At 38.0% G+C, this 25,390-nt stretch overlaps 3 protein-coding genes across 3 annotated transcripts; all 3 read left to right on the top strand.

Annotated features, from left to right (window-relative positions):
* The first annotated feature begins 6,769 nt into the window (after positions 1-6,769).
* LOC122656928 lies at positions 6,770-14,951 on the top strand. Its single transcript, XM_043851631.1, has 7 exons — positions 6,770-6,924; positions 8,871-8,963; positions 10,515-10,649; positions 10,746-10,835; positions 11,156-11,305; positions 11,831-13,434; positions 13,558-14,951. The coding sequence occupies exons 1-7, from the start codon at positions 6,862-6,864 to the stop codon at positions 14,450-14,452; spliced, it is 3,030 nt and encodes a 1,009-aa protein (XP_043707566.1). The 5' UTR covers positions 6,770-6,861; the 3' UTR covers positions 14,453-14,951.
* A 3,222-nt stretch (positions 14,952-18,173) lies between these two features.
* LOC122655465 (S-protein homolog 24-like) lies at positions 18,174-18,581 on the top strand. Its single transcript, XM_043849659.1, has one exon. The coding sequence runs from the start codon at positions 18,174-18,176 to the stop codon at positions 18,579-18,581; it is 408 nt and encodes a 135-aa protein (XP_043705594.1).
* A 2,520-nt stretch (positions 18,582-21,101) lies between these two features.
* LOC122655464 (S-protein homolog 21-like) lies at positions 21,102-21,509 on the top strand. Its single transcript, XM_043849658.1, has one exon. The coding sequence runs from the start codon at positions 21,102-21,104 to the stop codon at positions 21,507-21,509; it is 408 nt and encodes a 135-aa protein (XP_043705593.1).
* The last annotated feature ends 3,881 nt before the right edge of the window (positions 21,510-25,390 follow it).

Raw genomic sequence — 25,390 nt, 5'->3', positions numbered from 1 at the left:
TGTGGCATTTCAAAATCCCTTCTCAAACTTGTTTGATTAATCTGGGTAGTTAATTTACAAAAGCTCAGGGATCAACATTAATTGCTTTATTTGTTGATGTGACACTTAAAAATCCTAACAAATCTGGTATAATTTGGTTATTGTTCATGGAAAAAGTGAAAATCATACCCTTGTTCTCGGAAAAAATTTGGCTGCAACCCAAGTTCCAACTGCCCCCAATTGTAGGCACCAATTTGAAATAATTCCCTTCCCCTTTGGCTTCATAATTGCCCCTTCAAGTTTTAATATTTTCCAAAATATCCTTCTGGATTCCAACACACCTATGATTGGAGTAGCAAACATGACTACAACCCGGACAGCAGTCAACTCTTGTTCTCCAACGGTCCAACCCACTACATTGTAGGACCTAATGTCACAACATTCCCACCTCATCCTCCCCATCAAGCAAACAACCTCTTATATATGAAGTTATATGTTTAGGAATTTTGGACTTAGTTGAATGCTCGAGTAACCAAAACCATTAAAGAATCGGAATCAAATCTCGAGTGCCCAAATGGGTCGGTTTCGATATTAGTCCATTGAGGAATCATTATCCTCTCCAATTCGCGGCCCACTCCAATTCCTCCAATTTCTCACATAAGAATGGAAATGACCACCATATCCCCTGCCCGAACACACTGTCCAAGGTGGAGCAGGATGGTCATTTCCACTCCCATGTGAGGAATTAGAGAAAATTTGAGCGGGCAGCAAATTGGAGACCAAATAAAAACCATCCTGATTAGCTAGAACAATCCCGATCGAGACCCTTAGTTTAGGTTAGCATGAGATTATCACAGATAATAGTGGCCCTTGGTTTTTTACTCTTCATGGGTTTGAAGGTCGTGCAGGGCAACTAGTAAGAGTTTACACCCCATTGGATGATATCTTTTTAAGAACACTCATTGGTGTGGCTTGGAAATTCCACCCCACGTTGGCAGTGTAGGGAACAGCCGTGTTATCTTGTCGGTACCTTGATAGGCTAATAACAATCTTTGGATAATCGTAACCATTAAAATAGAATGTGCAAATACAAGGTGGACCACATGATTATGTTATAACTAAGATTTGACACTTGACCAATGCATGGTGTTCTTTTTCCTCTCAATATTGAATCCAATTTGTCCAATTGACATGCCATGTGGCAAATATCGGGAGTTCTTTTTCCACTTAAAATATATTGTTTTGAACTTTTGATGCAACAATTTACATCCAAACAGAACTTTGATGCACATAACCTGATGAGACTTGTATTTTTAGCCCAGATTCTGGGTCAAGCTAAGTCTGGGCCAGGGTTGCCCAAAGCCTCTAAGTATGCCAAGGTGGACATTTTCAATATAACCGGACCAATCAAATCGTCTTTTGTTTTTTTTTTTTGGGGTAAAGGACTAATCAAATCGTCATCCCTACGTTGAACACTTAAACCCCACTCGCTTGTTATTGGATATATGTGTCCAACAAACTAAATTTAATAGAATTAGGTATTTTGTTCACATCGTTGCAGCTGCACCTTATGCATTTTGGTGTACCAAAAGTTGATGCCTACACTACTTATGTATCGACATGATGAATTCACAATATTCATCCATGAATGGAAGAGATACTCAACATGGATGGAATTCATTTCCTGCATATGTTGAATATTCTGAGAGAATCCTACAATTGTGATTTGACCAAAGTCTGAGTTTGGTGGAGACTTTGTTCAAAAAGCTTTAATTTTGCCACGTGTCACAACTCACATGTACTTGTCACAATCCCTTTGTCCCTTTGTCAACCTGATTTTAAACCCCAAAACCACCATGAACGGTGGAAAAATTGGCTAAAAATTGGCTACTGCTAGATGCACCAACGACCCTCCTAAGAGCATCCTGAAGGCTGGATTCATTTCAAAAACCTCTCCCCCAAAACTAGGGGTGTCAATTCTAGGCCCGGCCCGACCTAGCCCGCCCTGGCCCGATTACTAAACATGTTGGGCTTAAGCCCAACATGTTTAGTAATCAGGTGGTCCCGGTGTGGGGTCCTAGCCCGTCGGGCGCCCGACAAGACCGATCGATTCCAGGCCCGATTTAGACCGCCCTGTTGTAGCCCGACCCTTTAACTTATAAAATTCCCCTCCTCTTCCCTCCAAATTTTTCTTTTTTTTGTTGGTCTTTGACATTTATTGGCTAGATTTAGATACACTTAACGTAGGTGAGATGAGACTTAGTTTTAGTTTTTAGATCTTCTTTTGTTAAATGTGCTTCTATTTAGTGTTGTGTTGCTATTTTTTTATTACCCTCTACTTAGTTTGTTAGAAGAGTTTCTATTTGGTGTTATGCTGCTATCATTTTTCCCTCTACTTACTTTGTTAGATGTGCTTCTATTCGGTGTTCTGCTGCTATTTTAGTTGGGATAAGGTTTATTTGATTTTGAGCTGAGGTGTACAGTAAGTGTCCAACGGTGTGATGGTTTGAACTTAAAATTCTGGTTGCATGTCAATTAGTAAGCCCACACCATTTAGAGACCGTTTAGAGTTAAACGGCTCATTAGCCCGTTTTAGACCCGATTTAGGCTCAGCTAGGCTTGACCGAGACCAACCGAGCCCGACCGATTGACACCCCTACCCAAAACAACCGGTGACCAAAAAACAAAAATACCCTTTCATTCATGGTTCTCAAGAACAAAGATTTTAGATATTTGCAAATCCTTTAATGCTGTTCAAATACCAACCCTTAGTGATTCCAATGATGCCCAAAAAAGGAAAGGGCAAATTTTACGAACACCCCCACTAAGTATTCAATATGTCACGAACTTGCCAAACTTGGTCAAAATGGCAACCTTCCCCCCTGACATTAAGCACAGTTAGTACCCAAAGGTAAAATATCCATTTTACCCCTTAGTTATTTAAATAAAAAACTGTCATTTCATCTTCTTCCCTCTTCTTCCATATTCTTTACCGTTTTGGAGAAAATGAGTGTATTTCCCAATCTCATCTTTTTTTTTTTGTTTTACTTTTCACCGGTTCTGGCAGCTCTCTTGATTGGTTGTAGATCACAGTTAAGTTATGTACTGTAACGGCCTCTTGTTTCACGAGAAATTGAATCCTTCTTTCTCTTCATCTTTTTTTTTTGTTGAAATTTTTAGTAGTCGGTGTTGATGTCTTGCATCCAAACATGACTTCCGACCCTGGAACGGAGGAATGTAACAAAAGATGGTCAAGGCAGCCACGCGATGCATCGGAAGATCAGGTGAGAGTCATTATAGCTTCTTAGACTGTTCCAAGATATTATACATGTTGATCGTAAAGAACTGATCAATATGTGTTTTGCTTACGAAACTATCCTATAAGATCTTCTCGTTAAACTCGAAATCAAATGGCAGTGAGGTTCTATTGTTGGGAATAAACTCGATACGCAGCGGAATTTGGATCGGGTCAATACTTATAGTCCATGATTAAGAGTAGGGAAGAAACAATTTCAAAATAACATTCATGGTTACCTTAGAGTCCAAGTGAAACTCCTCTTATAGATAATAGGTCTTCCAACTTGTCCAAACTTGGAGATTGAAAAATCGTTCAACACTTTGAAGCTTGATCAATCCTTGCAACCTTTTAGAAGAACACAAAAATTACCAAAGCCTCTTGAGTTTTCTAACTCAAGTTTCACACACACCACTATAAGAGAGGAGAGAGAGAGAAATCGTGGGAGGGGGAGAGAGCACTGCCAAATCTTGGGAGGCTCCTCCCTCTCCCTCTTTTATAGTTTTGGAGATCCTTGGGTCTCAAGTAATCTCCTTCCATCTTGGCCTTGGCTCAATCTTCCATTTTGGTGTTTTGTTCTAATTTTTGCAGCTTCAATTTGCTGGTAAAGTGAAAATATAGAATCTCAAAAGGGATACAATCTTTCTAAATTATGGTCTATGAGATATTCTCATAATATCTCTTGCCATAATATAAAAAGATATTTAACCTAATTTGTTCTCCCATATAATGTCATGTGTCCAATAAACTCTTTTATTGTAGATAAGCCCTTCCACTTTCCTAATATCCCATAATGAATTATAAGGTATGTACTTTAAAGCTACTTATCCCTAATTCATCATGTACGTTGATCGAGAGAATATGTGATTGTGATCGGACGACCATAAAACTTTGAAATAAAATTCAATATATATTATATATTAATTTTATATTGAAAATAAATTTATAAAACATTTCGAATAAACACTGGATCCAGATTTCTGTTCGATCAATCACCGACTTTCTCTCTCCTAGATATTCCCCGTAAACGGGCAGTAGATTCCATGTTGATAAACCCTTTGCTTACAATGCAGGATCAAGAATCCAGTGTACCGGTTTATAATCCGATTGGACGTCAACTATTGGCTTACCAAAATCCGTAATGCCACACTGCAACAAATGAAATCTTCTCAAGTCAAAGGGCCATCGAGTGGCGGGTAAGTATATCACACACACAACCAGTAGCAGTACATAAGATATACGTACCAGATTCTCATCTATACACGTTCTCAACGTGTACCCACATCCATACACCGAAATCTCCATTTCTCGTGGCATGCGATATGGAAACCATATAAACAGAATGTCCAGTCCCGTTCCCAGACAACAGGTTTTAGGTAAAGACCTATGGAACATTCTTATAAACCCAAATAAAATAATAAAATATAAAAATTAAATTCAATAATTTAATAATTCGGATTTGATGGACATACAATTCCAACATCTATAACATCGATTAGTCTATGTTTTTAACCCCAACCTCGCCTCCGGCTAAGCCACAAAGCCTTTTCTTTGTTTTTTCACATTTCTTTAACGATTGAATTCCTTCTCTTTGACACGTGTTGTCTGCTTACAGGTGGTCCCGCAGCTTGCAAACACGAAAGCCTAAAAGATTAATAGCAGCGACGACGAAGTCACCATCACATCTACAGAAGAAGAAGAAGAAGCTCCGTCAGTTTCGCCATTACACGGGAAGTCAAGTTAGATATGGTTTCTGTTTTGGATATTTGTTAGATTATAAGATTTTTTAATTAATAGAGATTAGGTTTAGATTTTTTCAGAGTTTGTTTTGGAGAATTGGAGATTATTAACAGCTTCAGATTTTTTTCGCTTCGGAGTACTGCAATGCCAATTTCACCTCTTACTTCACTCCAATCTGTTGGTCTAATCCTGCTCTCTCCTTGATCTTCGTGGGTCGTAATTCGTAAAGCTTGCTACTTTAACACCGGAGTCATGGTAATCGATCTCAAGCGATGGCGTGTTGGGGACTACACTACCAAGATTGTGGAGTGGATGGAGTTACAGAAGAGAATGAGGATTTACGAATTGGGTTCGTTGCCTCCATTTTTGCTTGTCTTTGCAGGGAATATTGCCCCTGTAGATCACCGGTGGAATCAACACGGCGGATGAATGGTTTGTATTTGTGGTTTTATCCTTAAGGGTATTATGGTAAGTTCACCTTATGGTAAGGGTAATTTCATCATTATAAAAGAATTAACAGCAACTTAACTGCACAGACCTAATGGAGTGGACTAAGTTGAAATAAAAACACAAAGTAAGGGTAATATGTGATATTTTTCCAAAGTTTGATATGTCCAAGATATTTCATATACTTACAGGGGGTGCCCGTGAAATTTTCCCAAAAGGAAAATAGAACAAAGAATCGTTCCAAACATCAGCGGATCAATGTGTTGATGCACATCTTACTGAAATAGGGGAAGAATATGTACAAACGATTTGAACGAGATAGATGGAAGAAAGGGGGTATGAAATGAACAGACCTCCTTGGAATGGTGAAGGCACTTGAGATAGTCTTCCCTCAGAAGTGCAGTCTTTTTGGGCTCTCTGCAACAAGACATACACTGGTTGAAGTTTGTCCGGAAGTCGTAGCACCTTCCCTTGTTTCTTGTCAGATCCCCCAACCTGAAGCCATCTCCCTCTCTCTCTGCGTCTATAAAAAATTTGACCGAAGAAAAGAGCAACAACCTCAACATTTCTTTCTTCCTCCAAATCCTTGTACAAAGCACCCATTGATTTCCGGTCATACTCAACCTGTTGTTTCAACCGATCAACCACACTTTCACCTTCAATTTTGCTGATAATGCTTCCATCCAAAGACTCAGAGATCAGAAGTCTTTGGGTTCTGATCTCAAAGACTCCTCTACATATGGGTTGTGTTTGGATCCAGATCGTCTAAGACACGCTATCCGTAGCGGCCTGAGCGGCACACAAATAGGGCGCAACGCAATGACCGCCTTACCCACTGCTCGGGCAAGGCGCTCGGGCAGGGGTAAGGCGGTCATTTCAGCGCACCCTGTTTGTGCGCCACTCAGGCCGCCATGAGTAGCGCGCCGTAGAGGATCTGAATTGGTTATGTTCCAATAAAGGTTGGGGGCAGATGACATTGCAGGAAGAAGAAGAAGAAGAAGGGCATTAGGGAGGGTAATCTTGGGATATCACACTATATAAGGGTATTTTTGGGTTTAAATGAATATATTAAAGTTGATCTCATCACTTAACAGTGTTTTTTCACGGACTGGGTACAGTTGATAGAATCTTTCCATTTTAGGGGAGGGGAGTGTTATTGCTCAATATGAGGGGAGGCGACCGTCATTAAGGTGTAATAAGGGGAGGGGACAGTAAATTTCCCAAAAAAAAAAAAGATTGGGTCATGGCAGGATGAAAGGATGAAAACTTCATCCTTCCACCAGTCATGCCCTTTGTGGCTTTGTGCCGGGAACCCTATATTAAACAAATTTTAAACACAAACAGATTTACTTCACGAGGCGGGAAAACCAGAGACAGAGAGAGAGAGAGAGAGAGAGAAGATGGATGGAGAAGGAGCGAATAACGACGTCGAAAGCTTACTGCAGGCCATCAAAGCTTCAGATGTAAGCTTCTATTCACCTGAAACTTAATTCAGTCCGTTTCAGTCCCTCTTCAATCTCTCTCCATTTGTCATCCCCGATATTTCTTTAGATTAGGAGTGACATTTCGCCTTCTTTATGTCATTTAGTGAAATTGTTTTGAAATCATGGATGGCTAGACTTATTGCTTTTAATCTCACCAGAATATGCTGAACTGATTGAACCAAATGTATGTTAAAAGCTCATAAAACATTGATTGATTTGATTTTCTGTGAAATTTTAACAAACGATGGAACTGGCTTTGATGTTCAAGGAAACCAAGGACTGATGCTTAATTTTCATCATTATCATTTTTTTTTCCCTTCAATTTCAGTTTGTTACGTTCCATACTCCTGTGTGTTGATGGACTGGAAATGGCAGGTTATTACTTTGCAACGCTACTAATTATGAAAATTAAGTGGATTTTGTAAATTTGAAGCTCGACTCATTGGCTAGACTTGCTGTAGTACTTCTAAGTAAGAGATGATATTATCATATTATTGGTCAAGTGCCGAATATGGGGTTTCTTGGCCTCATACCAAGAGAATTGTTTACTTGATGTTGCACAAGGTTGGACAAGCCTGACTAATCTGATTGGATGCAAGAACTCCAACCTCCTGTAAATCTCCTCAACATCTCCATTGTTAGTTCAAGAATATTCTCGTGCTCAAATACTCACTATGAAGTCTGACAAACTGAACCCTGAAATAAGTTTGCAGTTTGTATCTTCTAGGAGATTCCTTCTTCCTGAACCATTTGGGAACTAACAAGGGATTGTCTTCACAGTGCTCTGAGATTAAGAATGCTTTGAACTGAAGACAGCCCTGAACTGCAGAGTACTGATAGCTGAATCTCAAATCCTGAGTTACCTAGATGACTGGCAGTTGTATTTACTCGCTCATGCTAGAGCTGTAATAGGCGAACATAATTCTTTAACCTTGAAACTGTAATATGTTAATTTATTGAAGCATTCTCTGTACCTTTATTGGTCAGTACATTGTATCACCTTTGAGTGTCACCTCTTCATGCTTGAAGTAGTAGTCTGTAACTCTATAATCTGCTTACGTGCATAAAAAACTTAACTGCTTGTTGTCAAGGCTTGAGCTATCAGCACTCTATGCCAATTATAGAGCAAAATCCAAATCATATAATCATTAAGTGAAATTTCTAACCGTCAGGCAGAGGTGTGGACAGTGCAACACTGCTTACTATTACACTCTTCAACCTCCAAACTCAGGATAACGTAATGCAGTACAGTATGTAGGAAAAATACCCTCCATTTCAGTTGATGTCTGTAGACTCTGCACTGACAATACTGCTGGATGCAGAGTATTAACAATACACTGTCATGATTCTACATATTTTTCCAATCTGTTTATCATTAACTGATTAGCATCATAACACTGCTGTAAATCACTTATTCTGAATTTCTGATATTGCCAAGTAAAGCTATGGTGCTGTGTAAAGTGTATCTATTCACTGTTATACCGAGCTGTTTGATGGGAGGCATTGGAAACCAGTAGTTCAACTTAGACAGCTGAAGGGGTTTCTTATTATCAGATTGATGTGTTCTCTTGTGTTATTGTTATTTTATTTTTTGGTGTCTCGTTATGTTTCCATGACAATATTCAGGGAAACATGATGAATTTGATTTCATGCTAAGAAACAACATTTTGGAACACTTTTAGTTTCTAATATATTCGTTACTTGTTATTGATACTTCCTAACTTTTTTAGTTAACTGTTACAGTGTAATGTATCAGTTCTAATCATAATGTTGCTTTGCACATAATCTGAGCCTGTTTTTTTAAACAATCATGTTCTCTATAGTTTAAATATATAGGAATTTTAATGTTGTTTGTTGTACTTCAAGCCAACTAATGAATCTTGTACAGCTGTGTTGTTAAAACTTGACCTTTTTGTCTTATACAGATTGTTGAAAATCGAATTCATCTTCTCAGCCAACTTGGGGATTTGGACCTATCTGAGAAGACTGATTTGTCTTCTCTTGCTGATTTTCTTGCAGTATCCAGTTTATTCTGTTTCTTCACTTTTTAGGTCATGCTATTAGTTTTGTTGTTTGTGAAGTTGTGTTTGTTTGTCCTAATACTGTCCAGCAAAGCTGTGTCACTAAAAGTCTAGCTCAACTTCTTGCTCGTTCTCTCTGGACATTTAACCTTCGAAAGTATATTGATAATAATTGGAAAGATCTCCATGAACTCTCAAAACATGGACAAAATATAACACTACTAGAACATGTATGATTACAACAAAGATAAGAGTTTTACCTGCTGTCTTCTCAAAAGCTAATTTGTTAGAAGTTGAACTGGAAGTAGAATTCTCTTATACTTCAGAATTCAGATACAGGAACATTGTCAATAAAATACCAAAATAAGTAGACTATGATACATGTAAACACACCTCGCAAAAGGGTGAAGGACTCTATCACTCAAAAATAGAAGAGGATTCTACACCATAAATGTGACCCCAAAAAAGTAAAGGAATATCGCATGTCCCTCATTATACGTGTGGACTCTTACTTTTTTTACATGACATATTTGTGTCCTATTGAATTAATATTCTATGGTGTAAATTTCATCCAATTCCACTATCATATTGAAACCTAAACAACTTTGGAAAAATTAGCTTCTTCAATTTTCCTTCATTATGATGCCTCTTTCAAGAAGCCAAAGGGAAAAATATGTTTGCTTCAGCAATGGTATTCATTAGTTGAAAGGAAGTTTAAAGAAACTTTTGACCATTCAAACTTGAAGGAAAGTCCAACAAGTAGGATATGTTTGCATCCCCAAAATTTATGTTGTATGTTAACTGATGATTGCATCATGTTGCCACCAGCAGCTTCAGAGGAATTTTTTTAATTTGGTTTAAGCAGTTTAATTAGAAATTTTCTTTACAGGACAGAATCTATTTCAGCTAGGAATCGTTCAAACCTTGTGATCTATGGGATAATAGTTTTGGATAATTTTATATCAGTGAGATGTTCTTCCGGTGCCTGATATTCTATGGCCTGTAAAACACTTCCCTCTTACAGATTTCTTTCCTGTTCATGTGTTATGCCATACATGTGAATGGACATGGCAAGTGAAATGTTTGGACTAAGTCTGATATCTCCCTCCCTTTTATGCCTATTTTCTATGTTTTCTTTTGACTTGCTTTACTTATGATGCACCCAACTAAAAGCACAAAAAATACACTTAAATTGATGCATCAAACTGTCCAAAAGTAAAGGCTTTTTTCATTATTAAGCAGGGTTTGGGAGTATATATCTCAAGTAAGAACAATCTATCAATGAGTGGTGGACTAATTATGTTATATCTCAAGTAAGAACAATCCATCAATGAGTGGTGGACTAATTATGTTCACCATATCAATGAGTGGAGTACATATGCACAAATAAGCATTTCCTGTTTCTAGATTTTAGGTGCTGGGTGTGGCCATCAGATCATTGCTTACCTTGATTCTTCAGAAACAATATGTGATTGTCTAAGCTGTTTCACAAATGTTCTATTTTTGAGGTTGTTGAATACCATGTTTTTAATCTTAACACTGGCCTAGACACTTTGGGAGGATTTTACATGCTTGGATGCATCCCAGTGCATGTTAAATAAAACTATTTTGCATGTAGCTGCAAAATACTTAAAATTTGATGTCTCCGGATGTCAAGGGCAACTTCTTGCTCTTGGAACCAAGGTACTTTTGTTTCCACACCCTAAGTATTTATATTTTGTGAACTTGTCAGGAAAATGTATTAATAGATTATATGATATCTTGGATTTCATTTGTTAGGCAAGCATATGGTGTGGAAAACATCTAAAGATGACACTTATATCAATTGGAGAGTCTCAAGAAGAAGAACATACCGATCTCTTTTTCCAGGTTGGTGATATTTTACACAAGCTGCATTTATTCTAGGATTAATTTTTTATTATAGTCTCATTGTATATATTCCCTTGTTCTTGTAGTTTAATTCAATGGTGCCTTTATTTTATTCACCTCAGCTGTGTCTACTTCATGGTAATGGTAGGCTTTTTCCTTGCAAAGGGTCTTCTTGTCCTTTCTTCTTTAGTGATATCAAGCTCCTTTTGTGATTCTGAAACTCCATCCCAATAACAACCATGATTTTCATTTTCTTTCAATGTGCTATAATGAATTGATGATTACGGTGCTTACCTAATTTTTGTGATCTTTTTTGGCAGTTGGTCTTCGATTTGTTGGGTTTCTCTGTTGCTTGCTTTTCAGCCTTGACCAGGTCGCCTATTTTGGGGGAGAAGTTGGTGATGCCTATTGTTGAGAAGTTTTTTTCTGAACAATTAAACCTAACAAAGGCCACAATTTCAGAGATCAAGGTACTAGAGGGTTTCCCTGAATGCTATATAAGCTATTTCATCAATGAGATTTACTTTATTATAGTAAATTTTAAAGAAATTAAGAAAATAATAAAAAGTTCAATCAAATATCTAGAAAATTAAAAAGAAAACAGTTGCAACCTGTTTGGTTGGATGCAAATCCTGATTTCAGGAATTACCTAATTATAGGGATTTGAATTTGGCAAGATCAATGTGTTTAAATGTTTTAGTGTTGAAATGGAAGTAGCGGGAAAATGAAAGAAGAGAATAGTCATCACTTGGAGGGAAACTTTCATTATCATAATTGGGAAACTAAGAACCTAATCATTGCTGAGTTGATGATCTATAAAACTGGATGTAGATTTTATTACGTTTTCATTTATGAAATGCACATGTTTGCTCCATTTCTATGGATGCGTAAGTAGGAAAACACACCTAGTGGTGAAAAATGTCATTCCAAATTGAAGGCACTATTAGCCCATTGTTGTCAGGATTAACCTAAAGGTTTTTCTTGTTCTCACGCAGAGAATCCCTTCTGTTGGTTTAGAAGTACTAAAGGTGGCACAGGTGGTTGTGGATGCTGCTATAAGACTGTGCAGAGCGTATTCACAAGCTCTAAATTTGGACTCATACAACTTGGGAATTCAGGAAGACGAAGGCTCCATGGATAGCGAAAAGGTCAATAATGTGAATCATGTCATCCACATAACAGCATGTGCAATTGAAAGTTTGCATGAGTTAGGCACCATTGCAGCTACTGGTGGTGGAAGTCTGGTGACAATTCTCAATGCATCATGGAAAGGTGTTGTTAGCTTGCTACAGCTTGGTAAGGGGATTCTAGCTGCAAAGGTAAAGGTCTCCGATATTGTCTTGACCCTAATTTCACTGGTGACCGAGTCTTTGCGGTGTGCATCAGAACAATGGTTTTCTACACTCAAAACAACCATTGGTGTAACAGAAGCTAGAAAGGCATTCCTTCCAGTAAAATTCTATCTGATTAATGCCATCCGAATTTCATCCCAATACCCATGCCAAGCATTCACAGTATATAAAGAGATAACTGTGTGTGTCTTGATAATCTCAAGCTTTGGCATTTCACTTAGCAAAGAAACACATCTGAAAGCTGCCAGTGAAGTACTGGCAGAACTTCTGGAGCCAACTTCTTTTCTTCTTCTTCACACCTTACTCAATTCGGCTGAGGTTGAATATGAGTCCAAATGCAAAATTTTGGACTGGTTGCTGACCGATGAAAGCCACTCTAGTTCATATCATGAGGAAATTGGTGGTGCAACAACTGAAATGGATGAAATATTTTGTTTGAATTGTGAAACTAAGCCCAGAACAAGAACCCTGCTGCTTGGCCGGGTTATCTTGTTTCTTGATCTTTTGAAAACTTCTACTGATCTTGAAGAAGATATAAGAATTGGCATCTCCAGAAAACTTGGATTTCTACTGGATTTTTTGATGGATGAGTACGTCTATTCTACTATTCTTGCTTTGCATGTTCCAATGCTATGTGGTTCTGGATCGACAGCAAAGGTAGTGTGGCAGTCCATGTTTCCTTTTGTCTTGCATGCATTGAAAACATTCATGATTCTGGCATCTTCGGATTTAGCTTGGAGGGAGGTGGAGTCTTTCTTACTTGAGAACCTTCTTCATCCTCACTTTCTTTGCTGGGAGATTATTGTGGAACTCTGGTGCTTCATTGTGCGTCATGCCGAGATCGATATGGTGAATGAAATTGTTGATAAATTTTGTTCACTATTCAAGGTTATAGCATCTTCAGAACCATCACTAATGCCTGGTTGTGCCCTGAGGAAAATGGCGAGATCAATTTGTATGATTATTCATTGTGCAACCCAGTCTGTGATAGATCGTGTTTACAATTCCATCATTAGTGATAGATCTAACTTATCATCTATTATGTACATAGCCTTCCTCATGGAAGGCTTCCCATTAAATTTGATGTCAGAAAACCTGAAAAAGATTGCAACACAGAGAATCATTACATCCTTTTCTGGCTTCATAGAGACTAATGATGAAAGACTATGGTGTGATGGTTCACGATCATGCAGTTCAGGTGGACTTGGAGCACCAGTATATGCCCTGTCGTCTGCTTTACACTGTCTGTAAGTAGTCAATTTCCTTCAAATTAATGCTATATGGTCCTTTCAAAATGTAAATGGAGACTTCTACTGGGGAGAACTTTATTTTAATTTATTTTTCTTGTTTTTGTTCTTTTGTTCGTCTAGCAATATCAATGCCACTGATGTTAATGCAAAGACCCTGAAGTTCACAGTTGATGTTATTCATCGCTACAGAAGTGCTGTGGATAGTTTCACAAAGAACCTGTTCTCTACACTTCTGAGTCAGACTTTAAGGATCATCTCTAATGTCAAGCATCTATATGCATCTGATCAGATGAGAGAAGTCATCCTTGAGCTTCAAAACTTGTTTGTCAAAGGTTCTGCAGCCTCAGATACTCAATTTTATCAATGCAAACCACATCTAGCTTCTTTCATGGCAGGTCTTGGTCACATGGAAATCGCAGAAGGTGAGGGAAGTGCAGACTGCTGTGCCATATGGGAGTTGTATCACATGTTGTTAAGAGAACGACACTGGGCGCTTGTTCATTTGGCAATCACAGCGTTCGGATATTTTGCAGCTCGTACTTCTTGTAATCAACTATGGAGATTTGTACCACCAGATGCCGCTCTCTCTTTTAATGTAGAGACAGGGAACGATGCAAATGAAGAGAGGTTTATGTCTGAGCTGAAGGTTTTTCTCGAGAAGGAAGTAGCTATTGTTGCAGTTAAACCATGTGCAGAGCAACTTGGGCTGCTTTTGAAAGAAGGTCTGGTGCTGAAAGAAACTGTTAAGGTCTCAAATATTAATCTAGTGGATCCAGGAACAGAGATCAGGGAGTTAAATGAGGAAAACCAACCAAACAAGAAAAGAAAACTTCCTGGTGAAATAAGAGAAGGAGTGGCTTTGATGCAGAATGGTTTGAAGGTTATTGGAGAAGGTCTTGCTTTATGGCAGCAACAGCACTATGAATCCAAAGAATTGCAAGAGAAGCTTACAAGTCACCTTTCTTGCCTTGAAGAGGTGATTGCTCAAATGGTGGATCTTGCAGATAGTGGGTGACTTATTTTACTCATCTGTTGAAGAAAGCTATGTGGTGGGTAATTCGATATATTGGATTCCCTCCTGTACACCGAAAAAATGAAAGATAATGTTCCTAAACTAATGCTGAGCAGGTGTGAATATTTCCTTTATTTTCCTCTTTCAACCATTGCTATAAATTTCTCATAAACCATATCCTAGAAGTTAGAATCACAGAACAATAGACCATATCTCAGAAGTCAGAATCACAACTCAGTAGTTGAGAAAAGTTAAAGAGTTGAAATTTGCCACGTGTGAAACAATTTATCACACTTCATAAAGATAATTGGTATCTGCAACTGCTTTTCTGATGTGTTCAAAAAATAGATTGAATGTGGGGTCCAATGTGTAAATTTGTTCTGTCTCAAGTCCTGAATATAGCTCCTTGAAACCCTAAAGTGATAAAAGTCTATCCAGGAGAGCTTTCGCCTGAGAAGTAATGTTATTTACTGTTATGGGAATGAATTCATGCAACATAAGCTGGGAAAGGAGCTTTTAAATACCAAGAAGCATTTGTAGTTAGTTTTGCCTTGATTTGTGCCTCTGCATATTTGGGCAGCTAAGAAGAGGGTCACATATAGATCCTGTGGATTTGGTAAATTTTTAGACAATTTGGAAAGCTAGTTTTGAATGTTAGCAGTGATTGGTCTGCCTGGCTTGTTACCTAGCTGACACTAATATCCACTTGTGCCACATGGATCTTGGGGCTGCTTGTTGGTTCATTAGTTTCCTTTCAATTGCAATCTTAATTATATTTTTTGTAAACCCTACAAATTAGTTTTATAAATTTGACTTTTTAAATTCCTTAAAAAAAAATTAAATATCTGCACCATTGGTAAGAAATATAGCTAAGGAAATGGAGATCAACACATTGGTCTTGGGTGAATAATGAAGATCTCACTTAGCTTACCAATGATATCTCCATTGGTAAGAAATATAGCTAAGGAAATGGAGATCTAAGCCTAGAGGATCTCAACGCGTACTTCGGAACAACTCTTTTCTGGTGTAACATGGATTGGGGGAATAAACAAGGTAGTTTTGAGATCTTCAATGCTAGAAAAGAGCAGTATAAGTGTGGGAATAGCTTTGATGGCCATTGCTATAGGAAGGTAAGAAAGGATGGAGTATATTATAACAAGCATAGAGATGGAGACTATTGGAAGAAGTATTCATGGTAGTCAGCTTAGAGATGGAGCCTATTGGAAGAAGTATTCATGGTAGTCTTTTTTCGGGTACTTTTTCATACAATGTAAACTCTCTAGCTAATGTTTGAGTAGCTATTATGTCTACCAATCATCAAAAGCATTTGCAAATGTTTTTAGTTTTCTTGAGTTTTTGCTTTTGGGCAATGCATTGGAAGTGGAACGAGAAATGATAAAGGCATATGCGCATATGATGAGTCAAGTCATGTCGTGGCAGTGCGGTGTGGTTTATTTAATATATATTTTTTTTTGTTCAAAGTTGGCTTGGTTTTGAGTAATTTTTTTGGGTTCAAAGTTAGCCTGGCTTTAGACTTAGTCACGTATTAATCCTTTTTGGATTTAATTAAGTAACTAAGTTTTTATTGAATGGACATGTTTCTTTAAAGTTTAAAGAAACATATCCATTTGTATTGATGCATTCATACCACTTGGATTGAAATCTTTTAATCCAATCAGGATAGGACAGGCTAGGCCAATCATGGTCTCCACAACCCATTTGGAGGAGTTTTTGGTGGTGAGATTGATAACCCAAGAATGGCAATGGGATGGTGTTCATGATCGATAAGAAAAGTGTTCTGTTAGGGAAACTACGCACCTCCATCGGCAACTCTTGGTTTTCTTCCGAACGCAATTGGGGTGGAAAAATCCAACTTTCCCCCAACCTTACTTTCCCTGCCCTTCACCCTATCAGCATGTGGGACCCATTGGTTAATAATCACACCTCATACTCCTCTAAATTAGGGATGTGAATGAGTACCCCAAAATCCGAATTCGGTTTGCATCCATATTCGTTTAGGGATATCCGTATCCGTTTAAGGGTATTCGAATTTTTATTCGAATAATCCAGAAAAAAAGTTATCCAATCCGAATAGATATCCTACCAATGTGATATAGAGGTTTTTGAAGATTCAACAGGTCCTAAAGAATGAACAAGTGAGAAATTATGAGACTAAAACATAGATTGTGAGTGAATTGTATCAGTTGAGGGGGAGGAAGGTCTGGGTTACACAAGTCAGAGATGTAAATGGATAATTGAAAATCTGAATTCAATTCGCATACGTGTCCGAACAAGGAATATCCGGATCTGATCACATCCAATCCATATCCGATCCATTTACATCCTTCTAAGGGACAAAAGAGCATGCCCGGACACAAGCCCTTAGAAAATTAACTCCCTGCCTCACCATGAAGACGGAAATCTTGCCCTTGTTGATGCTTCTGTGCACTTTCCCATTGGCCCCACGCTGGTGCAAAGGCCACACTCCCAAATGGAAAACTCTCCACCCATCATTAATTATGTAAACAACATACCATGTATGTACGGGACTTATGTATCAAAAGGTAAATATTTTTTTGGTTGGTAGAGGTTACCCTTCCATCTAGTCACTTGAATACATGCAATATTAACTCTTTTTGTCCTCATAATATCTATCAATTCTAAATTTTTACTTGTTAAAGATTCAATGTTCATTTACCTAAAAAAAAGATTCAATGTTCCAAGATGCTAATCTAATCCTACGATTTTAGACTGACCTCTTAATTTGCACTTGCCTACTATATATACGAGAATCTTTGCCTACTAACACCACATTCAAGCGACTATGCGACACATCACTTACAGGGAACAATCTAGCGGAAAATAGAAATATGTTGTTGAAGGATATGGTTTAGCCATGTAGAGTGATCATGATTGATCCAACCAATGAAAAGATAGTTTACCAAAAAAAACCATTAAAAAGATAAAATTAATATCCCTTAGATGGTTTACTTGTCAAATTTCCATAGAGGGCTGATGCACCAATTTAAAATATTGGACTAGTAGAGGACGATGTGGATTCGCCATGTACTGGATATCAAAGCCAAAGATTCACCAGGTATTAAAATTTTTCCTTACCATGCTTTTGGATTGAAATCTATCACATTCTCCAAATTGTTATATGATCTTTGCCCATTTTCATGGTTGAATCAGTTTCAAAAAGGTGTCACTAAGATTACTCAAAGACTATCAAGATAAAAAGCAATAACAATGCATGGATCCTAAATGGGAAATTATCCTCTCTTGTTACAGCATGGTGCAGTACTGCATTGTGCGGCGCTGCAGAGGCCATGTGGCACAGCGAGCCTCACATGGTGCACATGGCCTCTCGCAAGACAAGACTATACTCGTAACAGAGAGGATAAAAATTCATCCTAAATCCCTAAATCTACGTGGAGACTCCAACCCCATGTCTCTTTTTAGAGAAAAGCCCCCTTTTTCAAGGCTGAGAAAAATCTGTTTTCCAAACACCCGGATTTGTGAATTCCGTTGAAATCACAACCATCGGGAAAACTAGTGGTGCATACAAAATCTACCATTTTAGTTAAGACCATCCAAATTTAGCTTGAGTTCTCTCCCACCATTTAACTTTCACCTTATCTAAATCTCCTGGAAATTTATTTAAACGAGAGGAAATGAGTTACCTAGAACAACTACACCGGAAGCCTCTTCAATAGCAAAAACCATGAATACTTCGAAGTTTTTCCTTGTTCTGGCCTGCACATTGGTCTTGTCCAAGCCATATTTTGTACAGGGAAGGGGCTACACTGTGTACGTTATTAATGACTTAGGTCCGAATGAGAAACTCAACGTTCATTGCAAATCCAAAGATGATGATCTTGGTCCGCATACGCTTGGGTTTGGCGAAGAATTTTATTGGGTTTTTGATCTCAACGTCTTCGGAACAACTCTTTTCCGGTGTAACATGGATTGGGGGAATAAACAAGGTAGTTTTGAGATCTTCAATGCTAGAAAAGAGCAATATAAGTGTGGGAATACCTTTGATGGCCATTGTTATAGGAAGGTAAGAAAGGATGGAGTATATTATAACAAGCACAGAGATGGAGACTATTGGAAAAAGTATTCATGGTAGTCAGCTTAGAGATGGAGCCTATTGGAAGAAGTATTCGTGGTAGTCTTTTTTAGGCTACTTTTTCATACAATGTAAACTCTCTAGCTAATGTTTGAGTAGCTATTATGTCTACCAATCATTAAAAGCTTTTGCAAATGTTTTTAGTTTTCTTGAGTTTTTGGTTTTGGGCAATGCATTGGAAGTGGAACGAGAAATGATAAAGGCATATGCGCGTATGACGAGTCGAGTCCTGTCGTGGCAGTGCGGTGTGATTTATTTAATATATATATTTTTTTGTTCAAAGTTGGCTTGGTTTTGAGTTATTTTTTTGGGTTCAAAGTTAGCCTGGCTTTAGACTTTGTCACGTATTAATCCTTTTTGGATTTAATTAAGTAACTATGTTTTTATTGAATGGACATGTTTCTCTAAAGTTTAAAGAGACATATCCATTTGTATTGATGCATTCTTACCACTTGGATTGCAATCTTTTAATCCAATTAGGATTGGACAGGCTAGGCCAATCATGGTCTCCACAACCCATTTGGAGGAGTTTTTGGAGGTGAGATTGATAACCCAAGAATGGCAATGGGATGGTGTTCATGATTGATGGGAAAAGTGTTCTGTTAGGGAAACTACGCACCTCCATCGGCTACCCTTGTTTTTCTTCCGAACGCAGTTGGGGTGGAAAAATCCAACTTTCCCCCCAACCTTACTTTCCCTGCCCTTCACCCTATCAGCATGTGGGACCCATTGGTTAATAATCACACCTCAGACTCCTCCAAATTAGGGATGTGAATGAGTACCCCAAAATCTGAACTCGGTTTGCATCTGTATTCGTTTAGGGATATCCGTATCCGTTTAAGGGTATTCAAATTTTTATTCGAATAATCCAGAAAAAAAATTATCCAATCCGAATAGATATGCAACCAATGTGATATAGAGGTTTTTGAAGATTCAACAGGTCCTAAGGAATGAACAAGTGAAAAATTATGAGACTAAAACATAGATTGTGAGTGAATTGTATCAGTTGAGGGGGAGGAAGGTCTGGGTTACACAAGTCGGAGATGTAAATGGTTAATTGAAAATCTGAATTCAATTCGCATACGTATCCAAACAAGGAATATCTGGATCTGATCACATCCAATCCGTATTCGATCCATTTACATCCTTCTAAGGGCAAAAAGAGCATGCTCGGACACAAGCCCTTACAAAATGACCTCCCCGCCTCACCATGAAGACGAAAATCTTGCCCTTGTTGATGCTTCTGTGCACTTTCCCATTGGCCCCACGCTGGTGCAGAGGCCACACTCCGAAATGGAAACTTGTCCACCCGTCATTAATTATGTAAACAACATACCATGTATGTACGGGACTTACGTATCAAAAGGTAAATATTTTTTTGGTTAGTAGAGGTTACCCTTCCATCTAGTCACTTTAATACATGCAATATTAACACTTTTTGTCCTTATAATATCTATCAATTCTAAATTTTTACTTGTTAAAGATTCAATGTTCGTTTACCTAAAAAAAAGATTCAATATTCCAAGATGCTAATCTAATCCTACGCTTTTAGACTGACCTCTTAATTTGCACTTGCCTACTATATATACGAGAACCTTTGCCTACTAACAGCACATTCAAGCCACTATGCGACAAATCACTTACAGGGAACAATCTAGCGAAAAATAGAAATATGTTATTAAAGGATATGGTTTAGCCATGTAGAGTGATCATGATTGATCCAACCATTAAAAAGATAGTTTCCCAAAAAAAACCATTAAAAAGATAAAATTAATATCCCTTAGATGGTTTACTTGTCAAATTTGAATAGAGGGCTGATGCACCAATTTAAAATATTGGACTTGTAGAGGATGATGTGGATTCGCCATGTACTGGATATCAAAGCCAAAGATTCACCAGGTATTAAAATTTTTCCTTACCATGCTTTTGGATTGAAATCTATCACCTTCTCCAAATTGTTATATGATCTTTGCCCATTTTCATGGTTGAATCAGTTTCAAAAAGGTGTCACTAAGATTACTCAAAGACTATCAAGATAAAAAGCAATAACAATGCATGGATCCTAAATGGGAAATTATCCTCTCCTGTTCTGACATGGTGCGATCGCATTGTCTTTGCTGCAGAGGCCATGTGGCACAGAGCCTCACATGGTGCACATGGCCTCTGATGACAGACACTATCTATCGAACAGAGAGAGGATAAAAATTCATCCTAAATCCCTAAATCTACGTGGAGACTCCAACCCCATGTCTCTTTTTAGAGAAAAGCCCCCTTTTTCAAGGCGAGAAAATCTGTTTTCCAAACACCCGGATTTGGGAATTCTGTTGAAATCACAACCATTGGGAAAACTAGTGGTGCATACAAAATTTACCATTTTTGTTAAGACCATCCAAATTTAGCTTGAGTTCTCTCCCACCATTTAACCTTCACCTTATCTAAATCTCCTGGAAATTTATTTAAACGAGAGGAAATGAGTTACCTAGAACAACTACACCGGAAGCCTCTTCAATAGCAAAAACCATGAATACTTCGAAGTTTTTCCTTGTTCTAGCCTGCACATTGGTCTTGTCCAAGCCATATTTTGTACAGGGAAGGGGCTACACTGTGTACGTTATTAATGACTTAGGTCCGATTGAGAAACTGAACGTTCACTGCAAATCCAAAGATGATGATCTTGGTCCGCATACGCTTGGGTTTGGCGAAGAATTTTATTGGGTTTTTGATCTCAACGTCTTCGGAACAACTCTTTTCTGGTGTAACATGGATTGGGGGAATAAACAAGGTAGTTTTGAGATCTTCAATGCTAGAAAAGAGCAATATAAGTGTGGGAATACCTTTGATGGCCATTATTATAGGAAGGTAAGAAAGGATGGAGTATATTATAACAAGCACAGAGATGGAGACTATTGGAAAAAGTATTCATGGTAGTCAGCTTGGAGATGGAGCCTATTGGAAGAAGTATTCGTGGTAGTCTTTTTTAGGCTACTTTTTCATACAATGTAAACTCTCTAGCTAATGTTTGAGTAGCTATTATGTCTACCAATCATTAAAAGCTTTTGCAAATGTTTTTAGTTTTCTTGAGTTTTTGGTTTTGGGCAATGCATTGGAAGTGGAACGAGAAATGATAAAGGCATATGCGCGTATGACGAGTCGAGTCGTGTCGTGGCAGTGCGGTGTGGTTTATTTAATATATATTTTTTTTTGTTCAAAGTTGGCTTGGTTTTGAGTAATTTTTTTGGGTTCAAAGTTAGCCTGGCTTTAGACTTTGCTACGTATTAATCCTTTTTGGATTTAATTAAGTAACTAAGTTTTTATTGAATGGACATGTTTCTCTAAAGTTTAAAGAGACATATCCATTTGTATTGATGCATTCTTACCACTTGGATCGCAATCTTTTAATCCAATTAGGATAGGACAGGCTAGGCCAATCATGGTCTCCACAACCCATTTGGAGGAGTTTTTGGAGGTGAGATTGATAACCCAAGAATGGCAATGGGATGGTGTTCATGATTGATGGGAAAAGTGTTCTGTTAGGGAAACTACGCACCTCCATCGGCTACCCTTGTTTTTCTTCCGAACGCAGTTGGGGTGGAAAAATCCAACTTTCCCCCAACCTTACTTTCCCTGCCCTTCACCCTATCAGCATGTGGGACCCATTGGTTAATAATCACACCTCAGACTCCTCCAAATTAGGGATGTGAATGAGTACCCCAAAATCTGAACTCGGTTTGCATCTATATTCGTTTAGGGATATCCGTATCCGTTTAAGGGTATTCGAATTTTTATTCGAATAATCCAGAAAAAAAATTATCCAATCCGAATAGATATCCAACCAATGTGATATAGAGGTTTTTGAAGATTCAACAGGTCCTAAGGAATGAACAAGTGAAAAATTATGAGACTAAAACATAGATTGTGAGTGAATTGTATCAGTTGAGGGGGAGGAAGGTCTGGGTTACACAAGTCGGAGATGTAAATGGTTAATTGAAAATCTGAATTCAATTCGCATACGTATCCGAACAAGGAATATCTGGATCTGATCACATCCAATCCGTATTCGATCCATTTACATCCTTCTAAGGGCAAAAAGAGCATGCTCGGACACAAGCCCTTACAAAATGACCTCCCCGCCTCACCATGAAGACGAAAATCTTGCCCTTGTTGATGCTTCTGTGCACTTTCCCATTGGCCCCACGCTGGTGCAGAGGCCACACTCCGAAATGGAAACTTGTCCACCCATCATTAATTATGTAAACAACATACCATGTATGTACGGGACTTACGTATCAAAAGGTAAATATTTTTTTGGTTAGTAGAGGTTACCCTTCCATCTAGTTACTTTAATACATGCAATATTAACTCTTTTTGTCCTTATAATATCTATCAATTCTAAATTTTTACTTGTTAAAGATTCAATGTTCGTTTACCTAAAAAAAAGATTCAATATTCCAAGATGCTAATCTAATCCTACGCTTTTAGACTGACCTCTTAATTTGCACTTGCCTACTATATATACGAGAACCTTTGCCTACTAACAGCACATTCAAGCCACTATGCGACAAATCACTTACAGGGAACAATCTAGCAAAAAATAGAATATGTTATTAAAGGATATGGTTTAGCCATGTAGAGTGATCATGATTGATCCAACCATTAAAAAGATAGTTTCCCAAAAAAAACCATTAAAAAGATAAAATTAATATCCCTTAGATGGTTTACTTGTCAAATTTGAATAGAGGGCTGATGCACCAATTTAAAATATTGGACTTGTAGAGGATGATGTGGATTCGCCATGTACTGGATATCAAAGCCAAAGATTCACCAGGTATTAAAATTTTTCCTTACCATGCTTTTGGATTGAAATCTATCACCTTCTCCAAATTGTTATATGATCTTTGCCCATTTTCATGGTTGAATCAGTTTCAAAAAGGTGTCACTAAGATTACTCAAAGACTATCAAGATAAAAAGCAATAACAATGCATGGATCCTAAATGGGAAATTATCCTCTCCTGTTACAGCATGGTGCAGTACTGCATTGTGCTGCGCTGCAGAGGCCATGTGGCACAGCGAGCCTCACATGGTGCACATGGCCTCTACAGTACAGCACTATACTGTAACAGGAGAGGATAAAAATTCATCCTAAATCCCTAAATCTACGTGGAGACTCCAACCCCATGTCTCTTTTTAGAGAAAAGCCCCCTTTTTCAAGGCTGAGAAAAATCTGTTTTCCAAACACCCGGATTTGGGAATTCTGTTGAAATCACAACCATTGGGAAAACTAGTGGTGCATACAAAATTTACCATTTTTGTTAAGACCATCCAAATTTAGCTTGAGTTCTCTCCCACCATTTAACCTTCACCTTATCTAAATCTCCTGGAAATTTACTTAAGCGAGAGGAAATGAGTTACCTAGAACAACTACACCAGAAGCCTCTTCAATAGCAAAAACCATGAATACTTCGAAGTTTTTCCTTGTTCTAGCCTGCACATTGGTCTTGTCCAAGCCATATTTTGTACAGGGAAGGGGCTACACTGTGTACGTTATTAATGACTTAGGTCCGAATGAGTAACTCGACGTTCATTGCAAATCCAAAGATGACGATCGTGGTCCGCATACGCTTGGCTTTGGCAAAGAATTTTATTGGGTTTTTGACCTCAACGTCTTCGGAACAACTCTTTTCTGGTGTAACATGGATTGGGGGAATAAACAAGGTAGTTTTCAGATCTTCAATGCTAGAAAAGAGTAGTATAAGTGTGGGAATACCTTTGATGGCCATTGTTATAGGAAGGTAAGAAAGGATGCAGTATATTATAACAAGCACAGAGATGGAGACTATTGGAAGAAATATTCATGGTAGTCAGCTTAGAGATGGAGCCTATTGGAAGAAGTATTCGTGGTAGTCTTTTTTAGGGTACTTTTTCATACAATGTAAACTCTCTAGCTAATGTTTGAGTAGCTATTATGTCTACCAATCATTAAAAGCTTTTGCAAATGTTTTAAGTTTTCTTGAGTTTTTTGTTTTGGGCAATGCATTGGAAGTGGAACGTGAAATGAAAAAGGCATATGCGCGTATGACGAGTCAAGTCGTGTCATGGCAGTGCGGTGTGGTTTATTTAATATATATATTTTTTTGTTCAAAGTTGGCTTGGTTTTGAGTTATTTTTTTGGGTTGAAAGTTAGCCTGGCTTTAGACTTTGTCACGTATTAATCCTTTTTGGATTTAATTAAGTAACTAAGTTTTTATTTCATGGACATGTTTCTCTAAAGTTTAAGGAGACATATCCATTTGTATTGATGCATTCATACCACTTGGATTGAAATCTTTTAATCCAATTAGGATCGGACAGGCTAGGCCAATCATGGTCTCCACAACCCATTTGGAGGAGTTTTTGGAGGTGAGATTGATAACCCAAGAATGGCAATGGGATGGTGTTCATGATTGATGGAAAAAGTGTTCTGTTAGGGAAACTATGCACCTCCATCGGCTACCCTTGTTTTTCTTTCGAACGCAGTTGGGGTGGAAAAATCCAACTTTCCCCCAACCTTACTTTCCCTGCCCTTCACCCTATCAGCAAGTGGGACCCATTGGTTAATAATCACGCCTCATACTCCTCTAAATTAGGGATGTGAATGAGTACCCCAAAATCCGAACTCGGTTTGCATCTGTATTCGTTTAGGGATATCCGTAGCCTTTTAAGGGTATTCGAGTTTTTATTCGAATAATCCAGAAAAAAAATTATCCAATCCAAATAGATATCCAACCAATGTGATATAGAGGTTTTTGAAGATTCAACAGGTCCTAAAGAA

The sequence above is a fragment of the Telopea speciosissima genome, chromosome 3 (assembly GCF_018873765.1).
Source record: "Telopea speciosissima isolate NSW1024214 ecotype Mountain lineage chromosome 3, Tspe_v1, whole genome shotgun sequence".
Taxonomy (NCBI): domain Eukaryota; kingdom Viridiplantae; phylum Streptophyta; class Magnoliopsida; order Proteales; family Proteaceae; genus Telopea; species Telopea speciosissima.
The sequence above is the reverse complement of the archived record's forward strand: the minus strand, read 5'-3'. Positions and strand labels throughout refer to the sequence as shown.